Raw genomic sequence first — 19,407 nt, forward strand, 5'->3', positions numbered from 1 at the left:
ACGTCATGGTTTCTGGCTTGAGTGCATGATTTTTCTTGCCAGCAAATATATTTCCGTATGTTTATTAAATTCCACGTCTCTTTGCCAGTATATTTCCTAACAATGGAATATCTGGGATCTACCAATAAGTAACTAGTACGAATAAAAAAAAAATAAATGCTGGAATCCTGATACTTTGGTAAAATTCCTCAGTAGCCAGAACCTATTGGGCTCTTCTCCACTTGATTTTTATCTGGATAAAACTTTAATCAAAACTGATTCTCTTTCTTGCTTAATTGGCCTTTTATTGCTATCTGATTTTTTTTTTTTTGGTAGTTTTATAAAGAAGATAAATATTACACTAAATATAAAAGAATTTTAAGGCAATACTTTATCCTGATTTTTGTAAACCTGCAGAGAATTCCAGTGCATCTACAATGCAGTATCTTTAGTTATTTCTAAAATATTTCAAAGAAAGGATTCCCAACATGTTCTGCCACCGGACTTTGTGGAAGGGGAAAGATGTGGTGAAATGAGAATATGTTCTTTATAGCCAAATTAAGTGGTATTGTTTTGCCATTCTTAAGTATACAGAATTGACATAAAATTAAATGAGAAAAAAAAAATGGTAGAAGAGTCAAGGTACACTGTTAATCTGAACAACAAAGGAGGGCAAAGTTCTGAGTTAAAAATCATAGATTAAGGGTTTGTTGTATTTTGTTTTGTTTTGTTTTGTTTTGTTTTTTCTTATTTCCCTAAGCTTACTGCCCCAACATTCATGGTGCATAAACTTTAGTGTAGGCAATTTGGGTTGAGGCTGTCCTGAAATCTCATTTATTTGTGGGGGGCTCTGCTCAGACAAGTTACACGACACAGCTGCTCTTCAGCCTAAGGGCCTGGCAGCTCCACTTCGTGTCACTTCTTACCCCAACCTAGGTGACAGCACTTGCCAGCCATGGGAAAGGGAGGATGGCACAGATGCCTGGTCTGGCCACTGGTGGGAATTGCTAACTCCACCTTTACAGCATGACATTAAACATAGCTTGGCCAGTTTTTTATCAAGATAATTTAGTCAAGAGCAGGAGTAAATTTTTTCAGAGATCTGAACCCATTGAAAAGTGACATTTGACATTAAAAGGCATAGGGAGTTTTATCTGAGATGTGACAGTTATTTTGTCTTCCAAGTGTAGGGAAAAGTGTGGCATTTCAGATAACACAAACATTTAACGGTGGCCACTGGCAATTCTGTCTGGTTTTAGCACTACAGATTCCTAGAGCAAAATTCTTCCTCCAAATTATATGCATGCTGCTCTCATTTACTTCAGCAAAGCTTATGCACATGTTTCAAAGGTCAGAATTTGGCCATTGGGGCTGAATTTTCAAGAAAGAGTGTATTAAAGACATCTGTGCATCAACAGAACCATATCCTTTGTTTTCTGTAGGACATCTCAGGAAGAAGCCTAGTGCTGTTGGGCACTGCAAGTGAAACTGTTTCTATTTTTTGAATTGTATTGGGATTGCTTAGCAGAAACATTTCTTGCAGTAATAGGTTCATGATTTCATTTATTCCTTGTGACTCAACACTTTGATACTGAAAAGTTGTCAGTTTTAAGAGAGTAAAGACTGGAAGGGGCCACCCTTCTGAATAATACAGTTGGCAATATACTGTAACAATCAAAACGAGAGGAAATAGTCCAAGGAAGTAGGTATGGTCTATTGAGGTGCACAAACTTTTGTTTGTAGTCTAATACAGAGAGGTTGACAACAGTGTTTTACACAAAGGTAGAAAACAAACCCACTTTTCACTGTGGACAGAGCTCATATTTGAAATTATGTTACTAATCAGACACTTGAAAAAAACTAAAACTTGGCATTCACATGCTATTGGAGTTAGTATGTATTAAATTGATGAAGATCTTTAAGCATGTAGATTTTCCCCTGTTTTTTAAACATTATATACTTCTTAAATTGTTTATAATGTCTAATTGCTGCTGGATTTCAAGACATATCAATTTTGTTCTTAGTTCCTGCAGATTTTGACAGAATATCATACCGAAATATTTTGTATTTTTTGTAGGACTGGGAAACAGAAAATCATGACTGGTATTGTTTTGAATGCCATTTGCCTGGAGAGGTGTTGATATGTGACCTGTGTTTTCGTGTGTATCATTCCAAGTGTTTGTCTGATGAGTTCAGGCTTAGAGACAGCAGTAGTCACTGGCAGTGCCCAGTTTGCAGGGTGAGTACCTATGAGCTTTCATGTGCTGATTAGAGGATTGATATTCATTAATAGTTTCATTAAGGTGTCCAGATGGTCTGGCCAGGTTAATGGATAAAGAACCAAATATTTAAACAATGGTACATATCTAGAGCATCTGTACAGAGATACCAAAATATGGTGCATGTAGCAGATGGTTATTTTTGAAGACTCCGGCAAGTTTTACTTATGCATTTGAAAGCACACAGTACATTACTGTGTGGGTATGTGTGTACGGATGTATGCAATGTATGAATGCAGGATATGGTGGAAATCTTCAACACGAGTAAACAAATTGCTGTATAAGATGCTACTGTTTTTACTTAATCTCATTCTAATGAATCATAATGTATTTTTTTTTTATATTTTGATGACTGCATTCTTAATATTTTATTGGAATCATATTTCACATTATAAAGCCATAATCATGTTGCTGACAATGGCAGTATCTAAAACCATGGGGTGAAATCCTGCCTCTCACTTCTGCGCATTTTATTGGCACAAAAAAAGCCAATATGCATTTCACCCCTAGCATCTGTATCTATACTGCTTTTTCTTTACAATTGCTGTTCTTACAAATGTGGTAGGGAGACAGTTATTTCATATATACCATAGAAGAATGAGCAGGTATGTTGACTACATGTTATTAGAAGAGTAGACATTTGTCATGGTAGTGCTTGATGGTACCTGGCCTTGAATCAGCCAGATACATCTCCTTACAGCTGTCATTTCTGCATAACCTCCCACAGTGAACCACATCTCTAGACTTTCTTAAATAGGGAAAAATGCATACAAATGATTAAAATAAAATTGTTGGTATTCAAATGCATAAAAGTCTGCCAGTTGCCCTCTGCCTTGGCTTGCTGGAGGGGAACTCCAACTCCCTTGGTAAAAGCTTAGATCTAGCTGTGGAGGACCGACCTTCTGTGCTGCAAGCAGTGTAAGGCTTCGGGTGCTTCCTAGTGCAGAGAAGCAGTTTTTTAAAACATGTGGATTGTTTTGTTTCAAAACAATACTTTCTGACTGCTGTTGCCTTAGAACCAGTTGTAAAAACCTGACACTTCTGCCTCAGCTTGGGAGCTCTGAGGGTTTAAGGAAATAATGAAAATAAGAAAATTGAGCCTGCCTCAACAAGTGAAAGGGAAGTAAGAAATAGTGGTGGCAGGGAACAGTTAAGAATAAGGACATGCACTGTATCTTTCTGCATTGAAATACCATCATTTAATTTAGCTACTCAATATTCCCTCTGTTAAAAACAACAAATGGTCATATATAGAAGAATTGCTTTTAGATTTTTAAATAAATCTCTTTAATAACGGTTGATTCTCATAATAAATATTGATAGCTCTTGTAAATGCTTAGATAAACCAGATCCCATCTCCATTCTAGTTTACAAACAATTTTAGATGACATTTTAAGCCACCTTGTATGGTGACTTAAAACATCTGTCTTGGAAGTCATCAGGGTGGAAGAGCTGAATCACTGCACGCAGTATGCGCAGATATGTAGAGGGGTCAGCTTTGAGATCGGTTTGGCCTTCATCCTAGAGCTTTGAGATCCTCTATGGCAGTGATATTAAACAAATGTTTACCTTTAAGAAAAAGCTATGAAACTTAGGCCAAAAATCAATGTTCCTTTTTTTTTTTTTTGCATATTGGTTCCCTTTTTATTACACAAAGTCTAAGGAGAGGTTTTAGGGTCTCTTACATACTTCCTGCCCCAGAGACCTTTGGCTTGCTCAGTGCCTGAGATAATGATCAACCTACTTATAAGAATATTGCCATCCTGAATACCATGGCATCCCTTTTCCCTTTGTGCTTGTATCTTCTACTCTCCTGGTAATTAATCCAACTCATTTGAAGCCCTAATTTTGCAAACTGGGACTTGCACAGTCTCTGGAAGCAAGGGAAAGGTCTTGTTCGTCATGGGAATTAGCATCCTGGTGTCAGGTTGCAGTGTCCTTCCTGTATTTTCCCCCCACCTTCCGAGGAGCTGACTGCTCTGATTTTATTTTAAAAGAGATAGAGAGGCCTATACTCAAAAAACTATGGTAGTTTAGAGAGCTCTGGCTGATATCCAGAGGACATAACAGAGCTTAACTATCTTGCATAAGGGCAATGGGATTTACTTTGCATTATCAGCAGTAAATATATGTGTTCAAGAAAAATAATAGCTGGGACAAAGAGATGCATATATTTATATGGTTTATTCTTGTGACTGGACATAGCACATTTTACCAGGGGATCTCAAAGCTCTTCACAGAAGTGAAATAGAAGTATGTTTGAAACCTTATATTTTGGGAGAAATAATCTAAGAGCACTTCATTCTTATGTAAAGATTACTTCTGTAATGCTGCCAAGGTCAGCAAGCCTTTGGGTTATTCCTTTCACAATTGCTGGTTGTACTGGTTCAATCAACCTGTGCAGCTTTATCTTGCACACTTGACTACTCAGAAACACTGTATAAAGGACATTGCTAAGGATTTGTTCATAATTTTAAAATATTTTTCCTCCCATACCGTTTATAACAGTTCCTTGCAAGCTGTGCTCTGAACTCTGTTTCCCTGCTGGCAGTTTTTCTACACTGCATCCATAAGCAAGAATGCCTAATTCCTGGCTTTTTTTTTTCTTTTCTTTTCTTTTTTTTTTTTTTTAACTTTACCATACCAATCTGAATATTTTGTACCCTACATAACTCTCAGCAGGAGACAAGAGTCAAACAAAGTTCAATTCAAACCACATTGTGGTGATTGAAAGTTTTCCCTGGCTGCTGACTAATCATTGTCTTAAGTGAAATAAATTGGTATTATCAGCAAAATTCCTGGTAGACAGGTCACAAGAGGAGAACAGTATCAAGGGAGCTTAGAGATTACATTAGACTTTTCCCACTGCTGGAACGGTCCATTCAGTACAGGTTTAATTTACTGGGTCTCTGAAGGATGCAGAAGACTTGTACATTTGTTGCTGCTCTTTGGTTAGATAAAAACAGAAAATTAATTTGCTCTAGTTGTTAATTTAGCACCTCAAAAGTGCAGAATGTACTGCAAAAATACTCAATTTTTTGCTTGAGAAATTAGATGTATACAAAAATCTGAATAGCAGAAAAACTGATCCTGTGTCGGGTGACTGACTATGATTATTTCTTTTAAAAGATAATTAAATAAAGTACTTTTTTGAAAGGAAAAATTCTGCATAGTTACTTTGTTTGTCCCAGAAGAATACATTTTTATTTGTGAAACAGAAAGTAAGAATTATTCATATGGTTTCACTTGACTCCTAGTTAATTTTTTGCAGTCATCTGCTCATGCATTGATCTCCCATGCTTGTACTTTACAAAGAATTATAACCAATTTATCTATTGTAGTGGGTGGTTCAGTATTTCTCTGTTTTATGTATATGCAAGCGAAGTAAACTGTAGATCTTAAGATATCAAATGCTGTGCTGATACATATTCTATAAATAGGTTGTTTCTGAGTTCTGGTGCTGTGCTGAGCATTTCATAGGGTACAAAAAATACACCATCATGCAGTTCACAATCAACGTTAGACATAATGTGACAAGTGAGAGTGACAAACAGTGGAAGGTTACAAATGTAGAAATATGAAGAGTACTCAAGTGAAACAGATCAAATAGTTAGATGAGGGATCAGTCACAATAGCTAATATAAAATACAAGAATGGAAGAGAGAATGTGGAGAATTATGTTGACTTTATGGGGTGCTATGGAAGAGGCAAATTCTTTGAGTTTGTTAGATGACTCATGTGGGTTGACCTCTGCAGGCAGCTGAGCCTTGAAGACCCACTCACCTCCCCCCAGTGGGATGGTGAAGAGAATTAAAAGAGCAGAAGCGAGAACACTTGTGGGTTCAGCTAAATACAGATTCATAGGTAAAGTGAAAGCTGTGCGCACCAACAAAGCAAAATAAGGAGCTCATTCACGACTTCCCAGCAGCAGATTGCATCCCTTTCCAGGAAAGCAGGTCTCCATTGGGTTTAACAGAAGACAACCAGTGTAGCTATGAATGTTACCACTTATCCCTTCCTTCCCTCCAGCTTTTACTGGTGAGCCTGATGTCCTGTGGTGTGCAATGTCCCTTTGGTCAGTTGGGGTCAGCTGTCCTGGCTGTGTCCCCTCCCAGCTGTTTGTGTGCCCCCTGCCTCCTCGCTGGCAAGGCAGCTCGAGACATAAAAAGTCCTTGACAGCTTACATTGCTCAGCAACAGCTAAAACATCCCTGTGTAACCAATGCTGTTTTGGTCACAAATCCAAAACATAGCACCACAGAGATACTATGAAGAAAACGAACTTACCCCAGCCAGACCCAGTACGATAACTGCATGACACATTCCCTAAACAGCACCTGGCATTTGTACACAACAAATAGCAGTGAATTGGGTGGTGAAGGGAGGGCCTAGTACAGGACCCATGGTAGCACCACCTGGTTTGGTGCACACAGCCTAGCTCTGACGAGGTGCTCGTGCTCAGCAGGCCTCTCCCGTTCACCTTACAGCCCCTGAAGTAAATCAGGGAGACAGCAGAATTGGACACTGCATAGGACATACTTAATAAAGCATTTTTTTCCCACAGTAGTGGGAAAACTGGGAAGCCTCCACGTAGAGGAGCCTCCTGCCAGCTTCTCTGTGCACATAAAAGCATATTTAATTTATGTGGTGCTTCTTACTCAGAGCTACTGAAAGCATCGTACAAACTGACTTGTGGATTCAGCTGTAATGTCTCCAAAAGCACCTAACTGTCTGAAAAATCTCATGTAACTGCATATAGTCTTGAAGGAGGGAGGCCTTATGCTGTGTTCTTCCCAGGCAGTGGTTTTGGTGATCAGGCTGTTGTTCCCTGTCAGGGCTCTGGTTGCTCTGTGACCCGTCCTCTGTGCCTGCATAACTTTCTCACTGGTGCAGAAAACCTGAGGGCCTAACTCAGGGCAGAGAGTTTGAGAGGATGGCAGAGAAGTAAAGCTTTCCATATATAGCACCAAATTCCTCTGTAAATTTAAGCCCTAAAAAAAAAGTTAAAAAAAAAAAATCCGAGGGCCTGTGGGTGAAGAAGGGAGTTTGTAAACAGCAACAGTGGATAAATGTTAGATTTGTACACATAGCTCTCCTCAGTGGATGCAGCCCTGGAAACCTGAATTGCTTCTGAAAATGGAACTGGTGACTTAGTAATGTGTATCTGTCATTGAGCAGCCTTCACCTAATCCATCACTGAACTTTTTCTCACCCATACATGGAGCTTTTCAGTGTGTGCACACTTGATGGTTGAGGGAGGAAGGGAAAAAATTTGGTTAATGGGAGACTGAAAGGAGAAAATGTAATTTTGTTGGTTATAGCTAGACAGAATGCTGCCACTAACTCTGCACTTCTCAAACCTACACCATGCAGTCTCTATTTTTTTTCCTTCTCAAAAGGAAAATTGCAGAAACTGTAGCATAGTGACCTAGTCACCCCAGGAGTTGACAGCTACATGCTAACTCGGGGTGTGAAGGACAGTCACTGCCATTATAAACTGCTCCTGTAGGACAGAGCCTTGCTTGGAAGTCCCCCTAGCTGCTACCAGCCTTGTGTAGTCTTGTGGTGAATTCCTGCACTATAAGCATACCAGAAGTGACTGTTACTTACAGTCACACCTGCAGGCTGCAGTGTATTGCTTCTTTATTTAAACAGCCAAGCAGTATTATTAGTTTGGTATATTGAATACCAACAGCAATGTAAATCCAACTTTCAGGTACCAGCTTCTAAGAAATAGATGGGACACAGTGAGTAAAGCATATAAAAATATTTCCTGTACCCACCAGCAGAGTTAGGTTGTAGCCATGGCCTTCTACCTACAGGTCTCATGAATCTTCTACATGAGGATTGCTGTTGTCAAGTTTATGGCTTCACTCCTGCATTCACTATGTAAACATGTATGCCTGACCAAGCCTTTCAGTTTACTGTGATTCAGTGCAGAAAGGCCATGGATTTCTCTAAGAAATTGGTGTGATTTAAAATGCCTCCTTGCTGGGGCCTAACCCTGGTGGGCAGCTAAGCACCACACAGCTGCTCACTCTCTTCACCCCCTCTGCCCCTTAGTGGGGTAGGAGAAGAGGAAAGCGGGAGTAAAAGCAAGAAAACTTGTTGAGAAGTGGAAGAAGAGAGAAAATAAAACAAATGATGCAAACAAAGGCTGGCTATTAGCTGAGCAAAAGATGGCTAATGTCCCTAAACACTCGGTTTTCTGTTTTTATTGCTGAGCATGATGTCACATGGCATGGGGTATCTCTTTGGTTAGTTTAGGTCATCTACCTGGTTGTATCCCCTCCCAGCCTCCTGCACACTATTCACTGGGGATACGGTGAGAAACACAGAAGTCCTTGATGCTGTGCAAACACTGTTGAGCCATAACTAAGACATCAGTGTGTTATCAGCATTGTTTTGGTCACAAGTCTGACACACAGCACCATACCAGCTGCTGTGAAGAAAATAAACTCCACCCCAGCCAGAACAAGTGCAATCCTTATATTAACATGATACGTCCTACAAAGAGTATATCTGCTAGTATAAAGATCCTCAAACTTCTCTTTGGGCTGAACTGAGTCTTGGCAGCCTCTTTGAAATAAACTTGTAATTGAGCAAGGGTTGCAGTAGTGTGTCTCAGTAGATCTGACTGGGGGAAAGGATGTGCAGTGGATCTTACCACTTGTACAGAATCACAAGCCATCATCATTGTTTGCCTTTCCCCAAAGTAGGAAATTAAGAGACCTCATTTGCATTTGTACTTGCTTTTATATCACTCTTGCTATAAAAGGGCCCAAAAGTGGGTACATTTTATTGTGTCAGAGCAAAACAATTAGATTTTATGTAAATCTATGCCCCATCTAATATTGTCTATTTTCTTGCTTGAAGTTTTTCGAGTTTGGCTTCCCCAAGAACACTGCAAGTCTTCAAAATACATAATTGTTTCATTTTTTATTATTTTGTTTTCTTTTCTTTTAATTACACATTTTCAGCCATCTTCCAAACAATGTGTTAGTGGTACATCCTAGAGGGCTAATCTTTGCTGAAAAATGAATAAAGTGGTTTGATTGTAACTTTCTACAGAGGGTGAGTAACCTTGCCATAAAAAGACATTTTGCTTGCTGGTAGGCTTCTGTTCCCTAAATTCATTACCTTTCAATATTTAGAACCTGAAGATCGATTTTTTTCTTAAAATAAATCAGTGTAGGGAATTGAAAGAAAAGTGGAGAAAATCAAGTTTGCCCAAATTGGCAAGCTAATTATATCATTTTCATTGGTGCTTAGGATGATATTAATTGCTGACATCAGTAATGATACAAAAGCAGCTATCTTTCTTTCATTACAATCTGAAGGATAAATCTGTAAACCATCCATCTTAACACATTCTCTCACAAACTGTCTTGCCCAGCAGGCATGAAAAAAGGTTCACATGAATTTCGAAATACTTGGATGATAAATTCAGAGCCATGTCACAAAAAGAGGACTAGTCTCTGCAAGTCAGTTTTATTGTGTCCTAATAAGTCTCAATCTGTTAAAATGCTGTGTCATTAGCAAGCACACAGCACTCTCTTGTCTAAAATGACAATATGACAGCGGCATTTCATAATGCAGAAAATTTAATGCACCTTTAGGTTTCCATTGGAGTAGGACTGTTGTTTTATGCAAAACTGACTAGGTGAATTGAATGCAAGCATCGTGCACGTTCTCAAGGCAGACTGCTGCGTGCCGTGTTTACTTTCAACGTGAACATACAGAAGGTGATTCAGACATACGGCACAGAGTAGAAGTCTGTCTCATTCCAGAGTTTGGGCGGAAGGTCTGGGGATGATTAACACTGTGAAAATAATGCTTAAATGTGATAGAAGTGTTAGAAAGCCCTGCTGCTGGCCCTTTCCACAATACTGCATTTTACCTAATAGTGGCAGTGTCCTCTCAGGAACAAGCTATCGTGGTATTCTGCATGCTGAAGTACCCGTGTAGGTTCATCGTTATGGGGCAGAAGCAATTAACAGTACAGCATATGCCATGTTATGGTGAGGTGGAAACATTTCAGCACAGTTTGAAATAATCCTATGCATAGCGTTAAGCAATTGAATAAACACCTACCTTGGTAGTGCTGTGTGCAATTTTGATTTAATTTAAGAAGGTAGTAAGTACAGTCCTGAGATGAATAGCTTACATGCTTGCTGTAGCACAAAGGCCAACCTGTGATTTCAGGGTTGTCAGTGTCTTTCATGAGGAATATAAGCAGAGGAGATTTGGTCAAATTTCTTTTTTTTTTTTTCTTCTTTATTTTTGTAGTAGTGTGTAACTTATACTCTGCTAAGTAAATATGTAACAGTAGCTGCTCTGTACTCAACATATCTCCTCCCTCTATATGTTCAGGGTCTGATATGAATGCTTCAGTTAAAAGTAACACACTCCTAGTGATTAAAATAGTTCATAAGCCTCTTATCTCTCGTAGCTACCTATTAGGACATAGAAAACTGGATTCTGTTTCTTCTTGTGCATCATAAATAATATTGTTTGCTAAGCAGCATCTGCATAAGTGTGCAGATCTTGCTAAAGACCATGGAAATTTGAAGAGACAGGTGTAGCAGAAAGAGTATGGTCCCCGCAGTTTGCATACAGGTGGTGATGTGATGCATGAGAAAGGGAGAACTCAGCTTGGCACTCAGCGTATTCAGACGTGTGAGGAGGAGTACACATTTTTTATAGAGACTGAGAATGACTGCAGGAAAATAAGACTGGAACCCATGCTGTTGATTCACTGCGCTTTTGTTTTGGGGAACTCTTGTAGGCAAGAGCAAGGAGGAGATAGCACTCTTCAGCTAGTTGTTGTAAGGCCACGCAGAGCTGTACGCACAGCCGCTGTGACCAGAGGTTGGAAAGGCTGGTTTGTAGCAGCACACTTGGCATCTGAGAGCCACTTGCTTTTCAGCAGCATGTTTTCTGCTTCCCACTAGCCTGGATTGACTTTGAAGGGTGGGGGTGAGACTCTGTACTAGTCCAAGATGATGAAAAGTTCTGGGTCCTGAACTGCTAAAAAGAAGCAGTCTGTGCTCCAGAATCTGAATTAGATTTCATGAGGGAAGAACTGCAAAAAATAAAAACTGCGATATTTCTTGAGCGATAGAAAGAGTTTTTACTGGCTAGAGCAATCCTGTATATGAGTCCATCCTAGACAGAGTCTGTTTGCCTAGTAAGCACATAATTTATAGATAGTAATGGATATAATTTTTTAAAATTATTTCTTATTTTATTGAAAATATAAATGTCTTGCTAATTAAAAATAATAATTAAAATACTCCCTAAAATGCCTTTCTTCATTACTTTATTCTAATACACTTTTTTACGTGAGAGGTTTTGACAAAATAGTATGAATATAAGTGGAAATAAAATCTGTAATTCTATAGTTGAAGTCCTCATAATTCAAAGCAACACGTATGATTGTTATGATGTGTTAATGTTACTGATTTCCCAGAAAATATTTTCCCTAGAAAAAAATGTTTGATATATACTGTGATCCAAAGTTACCTTTTCAAAAAAATGTTGTGACGCTGATAAAATTTTTGATGGATGAACTTTGAAGTCAAATTTAAAATAATAATATGGTCCTGTTTTTCTTTGACAGAGTATCAAGAAGAAAAACACAAGCAAACAAGAGATGAGCACATACCTGCGGTTCATAGTCTCTCGTATGAAGGAGCGGGTGAGTCTGAATCAGGAAAGTTTATGCAAGTGTTGGGTTGCACTGTAGGGGATGTACTGCAGTTGGTCATGTGTGACTGTGCTGGAAGGAGGGCTACAAGAGGGTGTCATTTTATTTCCCTTGTCATAAGCAGTGTGTGTATTTCAACATACGTTTATCATGTCTCATTGCTTAGAGTAGTATCATTCTGGCAGGAATAGCTTATGCCTTGGGCATAAACTCTTCTGAAGACATGGGTCAGCTCTTCTGAAATGGACATTTTTCAGGTTTGAGATGCATGTAATGTGTAAGACTGTAGAGGAATAGTTGTGCTTTGTGTGTTCCCTACCTGAAATATTCCAAGCTATTGCAATTTTTTAATCTTTTCTGTATGTTTTAAGCAGATTCTCAATGTAATAACTTGCACTGTCTCATGGTCCTTTCAGGCTATAGATCTAAACAAGAAAGGGAAGGACAACAAACACCCAATGTATCGGAGGCTGGTGCACTCAGCTGTTGATGTTCCTACTATACAGGAGGTAGAGTGATTTGCTTTCTAACTTTCACATTGTTTATGGTGTCTTATCAGTGAAGATAACCTTAAGGACTAAAACACTAATCCTGTTTAATTCTCCTCATTATGAGTATTTCAGTATAGTAGCCAGCATTGAATATTGGACCTTAAAATTTCATACTTCTCCTTATGAATAAGTAACCAAGCGAAAACATCTTGAGTAGTGCCTAGTTTTCAGACACAGAATATCCTCAATCCATTTTGTAGTAAGATTTTGCTAGGAGCTGCAGGTAGCTGAAATCTTTTTTTTGAAGTATGCTTTATCTAAGTAACTGAGTATGGACTTATGTGCCTGTGTTTGCATATCTGGCCCGATGTTTTTGACCATATTCCAATTTTAGTCACTGAGACATTGTTTAGATGTCAACTTTATAAACATCTGAATGACTCATAAAGAACCAATCATTTTGTTGATCACAGAAAATGACTTTTTTTTTTTTGCATGTTTTGCATTAATGGTTCCAAAAATAAAGTTCTAGTAGATATTTTTTCCTTTTTTTCTGAACTGAAGGTCTGATCGTGACTCATGTAAATGAACTACACATGGCCAAAATGGATGGCATATTCACCTATTCATTGCTGCAACTCGCTTGCTATGGCGTGCTAGTATATATTGTCCTTTACAACTACAGATGTAAAAAGCCTTTGCTTTATTATTGTTATTGAAACATATGGATAAACAATAGCTACACTGACAGTTTTGGAGACAACCACTACTGGCTTGCTTGAAGTACCAGCAATACTGGTGGAACCTGAAAATTGGTCAGGCTTCCCTTTCACTGTGTCACCTTCATCCACTTCCACAGAAGGTCTTTTTGGCCTTGGTAACATCCCAGAAAATGAAGATTTTTTGTTTGATGATTGGAATTCTCATATATATTCTTCATAGAGCATAACTGAAAAGACTGCATTCCTTACTAGACCATGCTAGGAAAATGAACTGGATGGCTCCCTGTAGGCTTTAGTTATGAGTTTGGAAGACTAAAGCAATCAGCCTTCATCAGAAAGCACTCGCTGTCAAAGGAAGATCCTAGAACTATAAAAGCAGTCAACATCAATTTGAAACTAGCATGTATTTTATGGTATAAAATCTTTACTTCAGGGAATATACCTTCATTTGAACAAGTGTCCTAGGTCACATCTTATGATGAACCTACTCAGACTTGTTATAACTGAGAGGATGTTGTGTTTTTTTCTAACTTAATCAAACATGAAAGCACCTGTTTTACTGCTAGGCTTTGCATAAAGGAACCACTGCAGCCAGTGTTCAGGTACTAACAAACCATTTCAAAGACATATGAGTATTACTTCTGTATGCAGGAAAGGCAGCATCTGATCTGTATTGCATAATGCAGATTTCCATGAAGGCTTTTTTGCATAAAACAGGTACAGCACTTTGACAGTGTTTTCAAAGCCCTGTGTTGTTGTTTTTTTTTTGTATAGAAAGTAAATGAAGGAAAGTACAGGAGTTATGAGGAGTTCAAAGCAGATGCTCAGCTGCTTCTACACAACACAGTGATTTTCTATGGAGGTAAAGTGCTACGTTTACTACTTGCATTATTTGATTTATCTTTATGTGTAGGAAGCTCACAAGTTAAGGATTGAATTTGGTATAATATAATCTAAAGTGTAGATAAAGTCGTTTGAGAGCCCTTACAAACCTTACAAGGGAACTTGACTTACTGCAGGGTTTGCTCTTGCCACCTTCTACACTCCTATTTTCACCCTTTCTGGCTAAGCCTGCCAGTGGGAATTTACAACTTTGCCGTCCTGTTTGTTCTGCAACCTAAACTCTGAGTCAATCTACACTACAGATTTCTTCCAGTGTACATACATTGTTCTAGAGTGGAAAGAGGTACAATCTCTGATGTGCTGTATCAGCAGAAATGTGCACTACAGGTGTGTGTGTTGTTTTTTTTTTGTTTTTTTTTTTTTGCTTGTGTGCAATACCTGCCTTAATGCAGTAGCAGATAGAGCTACATCCACACTAGAAGTGCCCTGCTGGTGCCATCAGGAAAGGGTCATCAGAAAAACTGCCAGCCGCTGGGAAGGTTTTAAGTGATTATTTGATAGGGTGGGACAGCCTGGCTGGAAGGGAAAAACACCACCACCGCTTTTAGAAGCTATAGCCATGTCCAGTAACAAGGTTCTCCAGAGCCATCATTTCAGTAAATATGTGGTTCTCCCCCACAGACACCTCAAGGAAACTGGGAGGAGGCTGAGATCAGTCTATTTGCAGCGTCAGACAACCCACACTTGTTGACAGGGAGAGATGTGAATGTGCTAATAGAGAAATACGCAGGTGTAAAAGGAAACCCATCATGATAAATACTTTCTGAAGCATTACTTTGAGCAGAATTTGATTGTACAGTGATTTGAGCAGAAATTGATTGTACCTGTGTTCCTTCAAGTGGTGATAGCAGAGAACCATGTTTTAGGGCAATTGTTAAGACATTACCAGAGAAAGGAACTGGATCCTTATTAAAAGCAACCCTGTGTCCCTGCTGCTGCTCCTCAGATTTATATTTGTATTGTTCAGTTTAAAAGCTCCCAACAGTATTTTTGCATATAAACATAAAAGAGCAAGCAAATACAGAACTGATCATTAGAAAATTTTAAATGGAAGGGTTATCCAAGTGGCTGAATTATGTTTTGTATTCTAAAGCAAGACAATTGCAGCATGAAAGTCATAGCAGCTGCAAGTCTTTTTAAGCATTGTGATCATACTGTGATTGTTCATAGTCTTTATTTTTAATTTATAGCGGACAGTGAACAAGCTGATATAGCGAGGATGCTTTACAAAGACACATGTCATGAAGTAAGTAGTACCAAATAAGCACAATATAGACAAGCTATTTATTTTTTTTTGTTTCAGAATCTAGGAGAATGATTCCTTCCCATTAAAAATAAAAGAAGGATGTGAAATTCTAACTGCTGATTCAGAATTGCTTTTCTTTTTCTTTCTTTTTTTTTTTTTTGTTTTGAAATAGTCTAGTAATACATGATTGGAGTAGAAATAATTGTACTTGCTAGTATAATTTCAAACTGAAGTGGGATTCCTACCAAATTCTGTAACTGGCATTGAAACATTTGTCAATGTTCAGAGGAGACCAAAAATATAGCTAGGGGCAGCTGTCACCCTTACTCTGTACAGTTGAATAATTTTTTTCAGAATCTGCTTTAAATATTGATGAATTTAAAGAACTATACTTTGCATTTTAGCTTTAATAAATCATTAGGAATTCAATTAGTCCCTCCCCCTCTCTTGTTTTTCAAAAGCACCAATAATGTTTCTGCAGCTTGTCTTTCATCTGCTCTCAAGTCACTGTTTCACACCTCATTTACACAGACAGAAGTAACTCCACCCAATTAGAAAGCAGGACTGAAAAATTCTACCACTTAAGAAACAGTTATACTAGTGAGGTCGTAGAAATAGGATTTTTGGAGCTTATTTATATGTTTTTGTTTTTCAGCTGGATGAACTGCAGCTTTGCAAGAACTGTTTCTATTTGTCAAATGCGCGACCTGACAATTGGTTCTGCTATCCTTGCGTATGTTGCTGACACAGATTTTTATTTGTTTGCTCTTCTCTATAAATACCTGCAGTTTTGGTGTCATTAGTCCATTGAATGTGCATTGAAGTGCATTTCTGTAAGCGTGTTTCAAATATATAGTTAAGACTCTAAATCTAGATTTTTTACACAAACAAAATGTTGATTGAAGTTCAAAGCTGTAACAATACAGATAATAAAATTTAGTTATCAGGCAGTTAAAATGCTTTTACAAGGAAATAAAGAGCTTACAGAAATAAAACTTTACTCCTGCAGAAAGCTATAAAGAAAGACAAGTTTAATTTGGGGGGCGTTTAAGATCTCTGCTTTCAATAGACAGTTACACCCTTTTCAGACTTTGTGGTTTTTTGACTTTGATCCAACCAATGTATCTAACAGGCAAACGTGTATTGTAAGGAAATAAAAATGAAAACAAGCATTAGACATAAACAGCAACCATGTTCTTAAGATGCTAGTATAGTATTACAGTAAAATATTTGTGGGAGGAATTGGTCTAATACTTCATATCCAATAATAAATACTACATTTTTTGCAGATACCTAATCATGAGTTGGTTTGGGCCAAAATGAAAGGCTTTGGGTTTTGGCCAGCCAAAGTCATGCAGAAAGAGGACAATCAAGTCGATGTTCGCTTTTTTGGCCATCACCACCAAAGGTAATTTATTAATTCCATGTGCTGCTTTTTCCAAACAATACTTAAAAGAGTTTATCTCATCTATCATGTTGTAAATCCTGGCTTAGCTTGTTGCCAACGCTAGAAAGACTGAGTATGATGCCATAATTGTTTCAGAAAGTTTAAAGCTCAGTCTAACACATTCAAAGTTGCCAAATGGCTCAGAGATTCCCTTTCCACAGTTGCCATAGGGATGTTACTTAATGCCATTTTAATTAAAGAAAGCAAATGAACTTCTGTCCACAGAACTGTTTTGTCAAATCAGTAGCAGTCTGCTAATCCAGGCCAAGGTAAAAATTGGACAGAAACGTACTCCTACTACCAGCAGTATTGACTGTGCAATATTCTCTTGTGAGCAGGCACACTACAATTTTATGTTTTAATAGCATAATACATCACTAATGTTTCAATCTCAATGCTAGAACATTGATGGAGTTCCTGCTGTGAGATGGTCTGCAGTTTCAGAGGAAAAAAAAACTTCAGATTGGAAACTTCACAGCTTTTACTTCCAAATTCAGTTGTCTTTTGTTCAGTGTTTGGGGAGGGTTATAGCAGTGGATGTACCGATGTTTTGTTTGTTTGTTTGTTTGTTTTCTTGTTTGATTTATATTCTTATATGTGAGCAGAGGAGATATTTGCAAATGAACTTATGGTTGTTGGGAAAATGGTATATTTTGGAGCATCCCGAAAGAGCCTAGAGTATTCAGTGATGGTATTATATGAGGCTGTTTATTTAAATTGCCTTTAGCATAACTTGCACATCATATAACATGTTTTCATTTGCTATGAACTACCAAGATTTTCTGATAGACATAAAGTGGGTAAAGGATCTTTATTTGTGTCACAATCACAGAATGTTTTACTCTGAATCTGTTTGCAAATGCAGCTTCCCTCATTAGTAGTTTTGGCATTAAGTTCACACAGCTTCAAACTATTAAGTAACGTGACCATTGTGGGATGAGGTGCTTGCAACTTTTCTTAAACGTGTGCTGGTAGAAAAGGCAAAATACCTGTTACTAGAGAGTCATTGCTTAGTTAATGCACTGAAAAATAAAAGGCTGAATTCCCAGTTGGTATACATTAGAACTGTTTCTCTAACTTCTCTGAAGTGATATTTATGTTACAAGAATTGAGAATCTGACCACAGATACTTAATTTGTTACTGTATTTACTCTGTTATGTAGATGTGCATGGCAGTAACTCTTTTTCTTTAATATCCAGTGCTGCTTAGTATAACCTTTCAAAATGTCAAGAGCTGCCCATCTAACTCTATGAGGACTCTCTGAAAATATTTAAGAGGACAAAGTACCTTTGGAACCAAGTCACTGGCATGAATTCAATTCAAAAGAGCATGACGATCCCTGTATGATCTCTATCCTGATAGACGGGATCCAGCCACAAAGTATCTATATTCCAAGTGATAATTTGGCAGATACCTTGACACTTTTAGGAGAGAGGTCAAGGGCTAAATCAGATTAGAAAATGAACCTTCAATAAAGATGCTTCTGTGCCTGACTCAGGGCATTTAGCAAGAGAGCAGGGAGATGGGAGTGCTGTTGGTGCTGGGAGAGGTTTGTGGCTCATCAAAAATGAGAGAGAATTTCAGCCATAGCACCCACAGCTAGTAAGTGCTTATAATAACACAAATGTCTAACAGTATGCAGCACGTCTTTTCAAACATAGGAGACCGTGTAAATAGGAATTGTCAGCTATTTTGAAGTCAGTTTTTCCAGTCAAGATCCCTCTTCTGTATTTAATGTTTCTGAACCTGTCTGTACTGTGTATTCAAAAGGGCCTGGATCCCCTCTGAAAACATCCAAGATATCACAGTTAACATCCATCGGCTGCATGTGAAACGCAGTATGGGTTGGAAGAAGGCCTGTGATGAGCTGGAACTGCACCAGCGTTTTCTTCGTGAGGGAAGATTCTGGAAATCAAAGAATGAGGATAAAGGGGAAGAGGAGGCAGAGTCAAGTATCTCCTCCACCAGCAATGAGCAAGTGAGTGCCACCACAATGTTAGCAACCAGGGAAAATTTATTATAGGGTACAAAAATGACGTATCTTTGATTAATCTACTTTTATATTAGCCTTGTGCTCTGTCTGCAGTTTTATGGTAACTGTAAGAAGGTTCAAAGGCTTATTTTCCCCATGTTTTGTAGCTTAGTAATAACAAGCATGTAAAGTTTTTCTCTTTCCTCATTTTCTCAGTCGACCTCTGGAAGGTTTCAGAACCTTTGTCACCTACAGCACCTTGATGAGACAGACCAAGATTTCTAAAGTTAAACTGGCATGTTCAAGTTAAATGTCATGGATATCAGATGGACTGCAACACTGCCTTCTTGGACTCTCATCAAGGGACAGTCCCGTAGCTGTTCAGCCTTTTCACAGCTGGAGTGTGTTCCCTTTGGACTGTATTCTGTGTTACAGATCCTTGAGTAACACCAGCCATGACATTTTCAGCCAGTCCAACTAAAGTTAGGTGCAACCATGGCACTTCAGGAGCATGTGACCAGCAACTGATTAAAGTAATTCAAAAATAATTCTGCAAAACAATAAAAAATGATGTTGCTTTAACAAAGGTGAAGAGCACAGAGGCCCAAGATAGAAAACTTTGCATTGCCATACGGAAATTCCCATATCAAAGCTGGTCC

At 38.3% G+C, this 19,407-nt stretch overlaps 1 protein-coding gene across 6 annotated transcripts in view; it reads left to right on the plus strand.

Annotated features, from left to right (window-relative positions):
* The window catches only part of ZMYND11 (zinc finger MYND-type containing 11), a 107,158-nt gene that overhangs the window by 76,117 nt on the left and 11,634 nt on the right, over window positions 1-19,407 (plus strand). For 5 of the 6 annotated variants that reach the window (XM_082753462.1, XM_082753461.1, XM_082753463.1 and 2 more), the window contains 8 exons: window positions 2,057-2,218; window positions 11,880-11,957; window positions 12,383-12,475; window positions 13,954-14,041; window positions 15,273-15,328; window positions 15,984-16,061; window positions 16,618-16,736; window positions 18,547-18,754. In XM_082753462.1, coding sequence (XP_082609588.1) covers window positions 2,057-2,218; window positions 11,880-11,957; window positions 12,383-12,475; window positions 13,954-14,041; window positions 15,273-15,328; window positions 15,984-16,061; window positions 16,618-16,736; window positions 18,547-18,754 — 882 coding nt within the window. The remainder of the gene's footprint in view (window positions 1-2,056; window positions 2,219-11,879; window positions 11,958-12,382; window positions 12,476-13,953; window positions 14,042-15,272; window positions 15,329-15,983; window positions 16,062-16,617; window positions 16,737-18,546; window positions 18,755-19,407) is intronic. The other variant, XM_082753464.1, reaches the window with a different exon arrangement.

Source organism: Aythya marila (assembly GCF_965140915.1).
Source record: "Aythya marila genome assembly, chromosome: 2".
NCBI lineage: Eukaryota > Metazoa > Chordata > Aves > Anseriformes > Anatidae > Aythya > Aythya marila.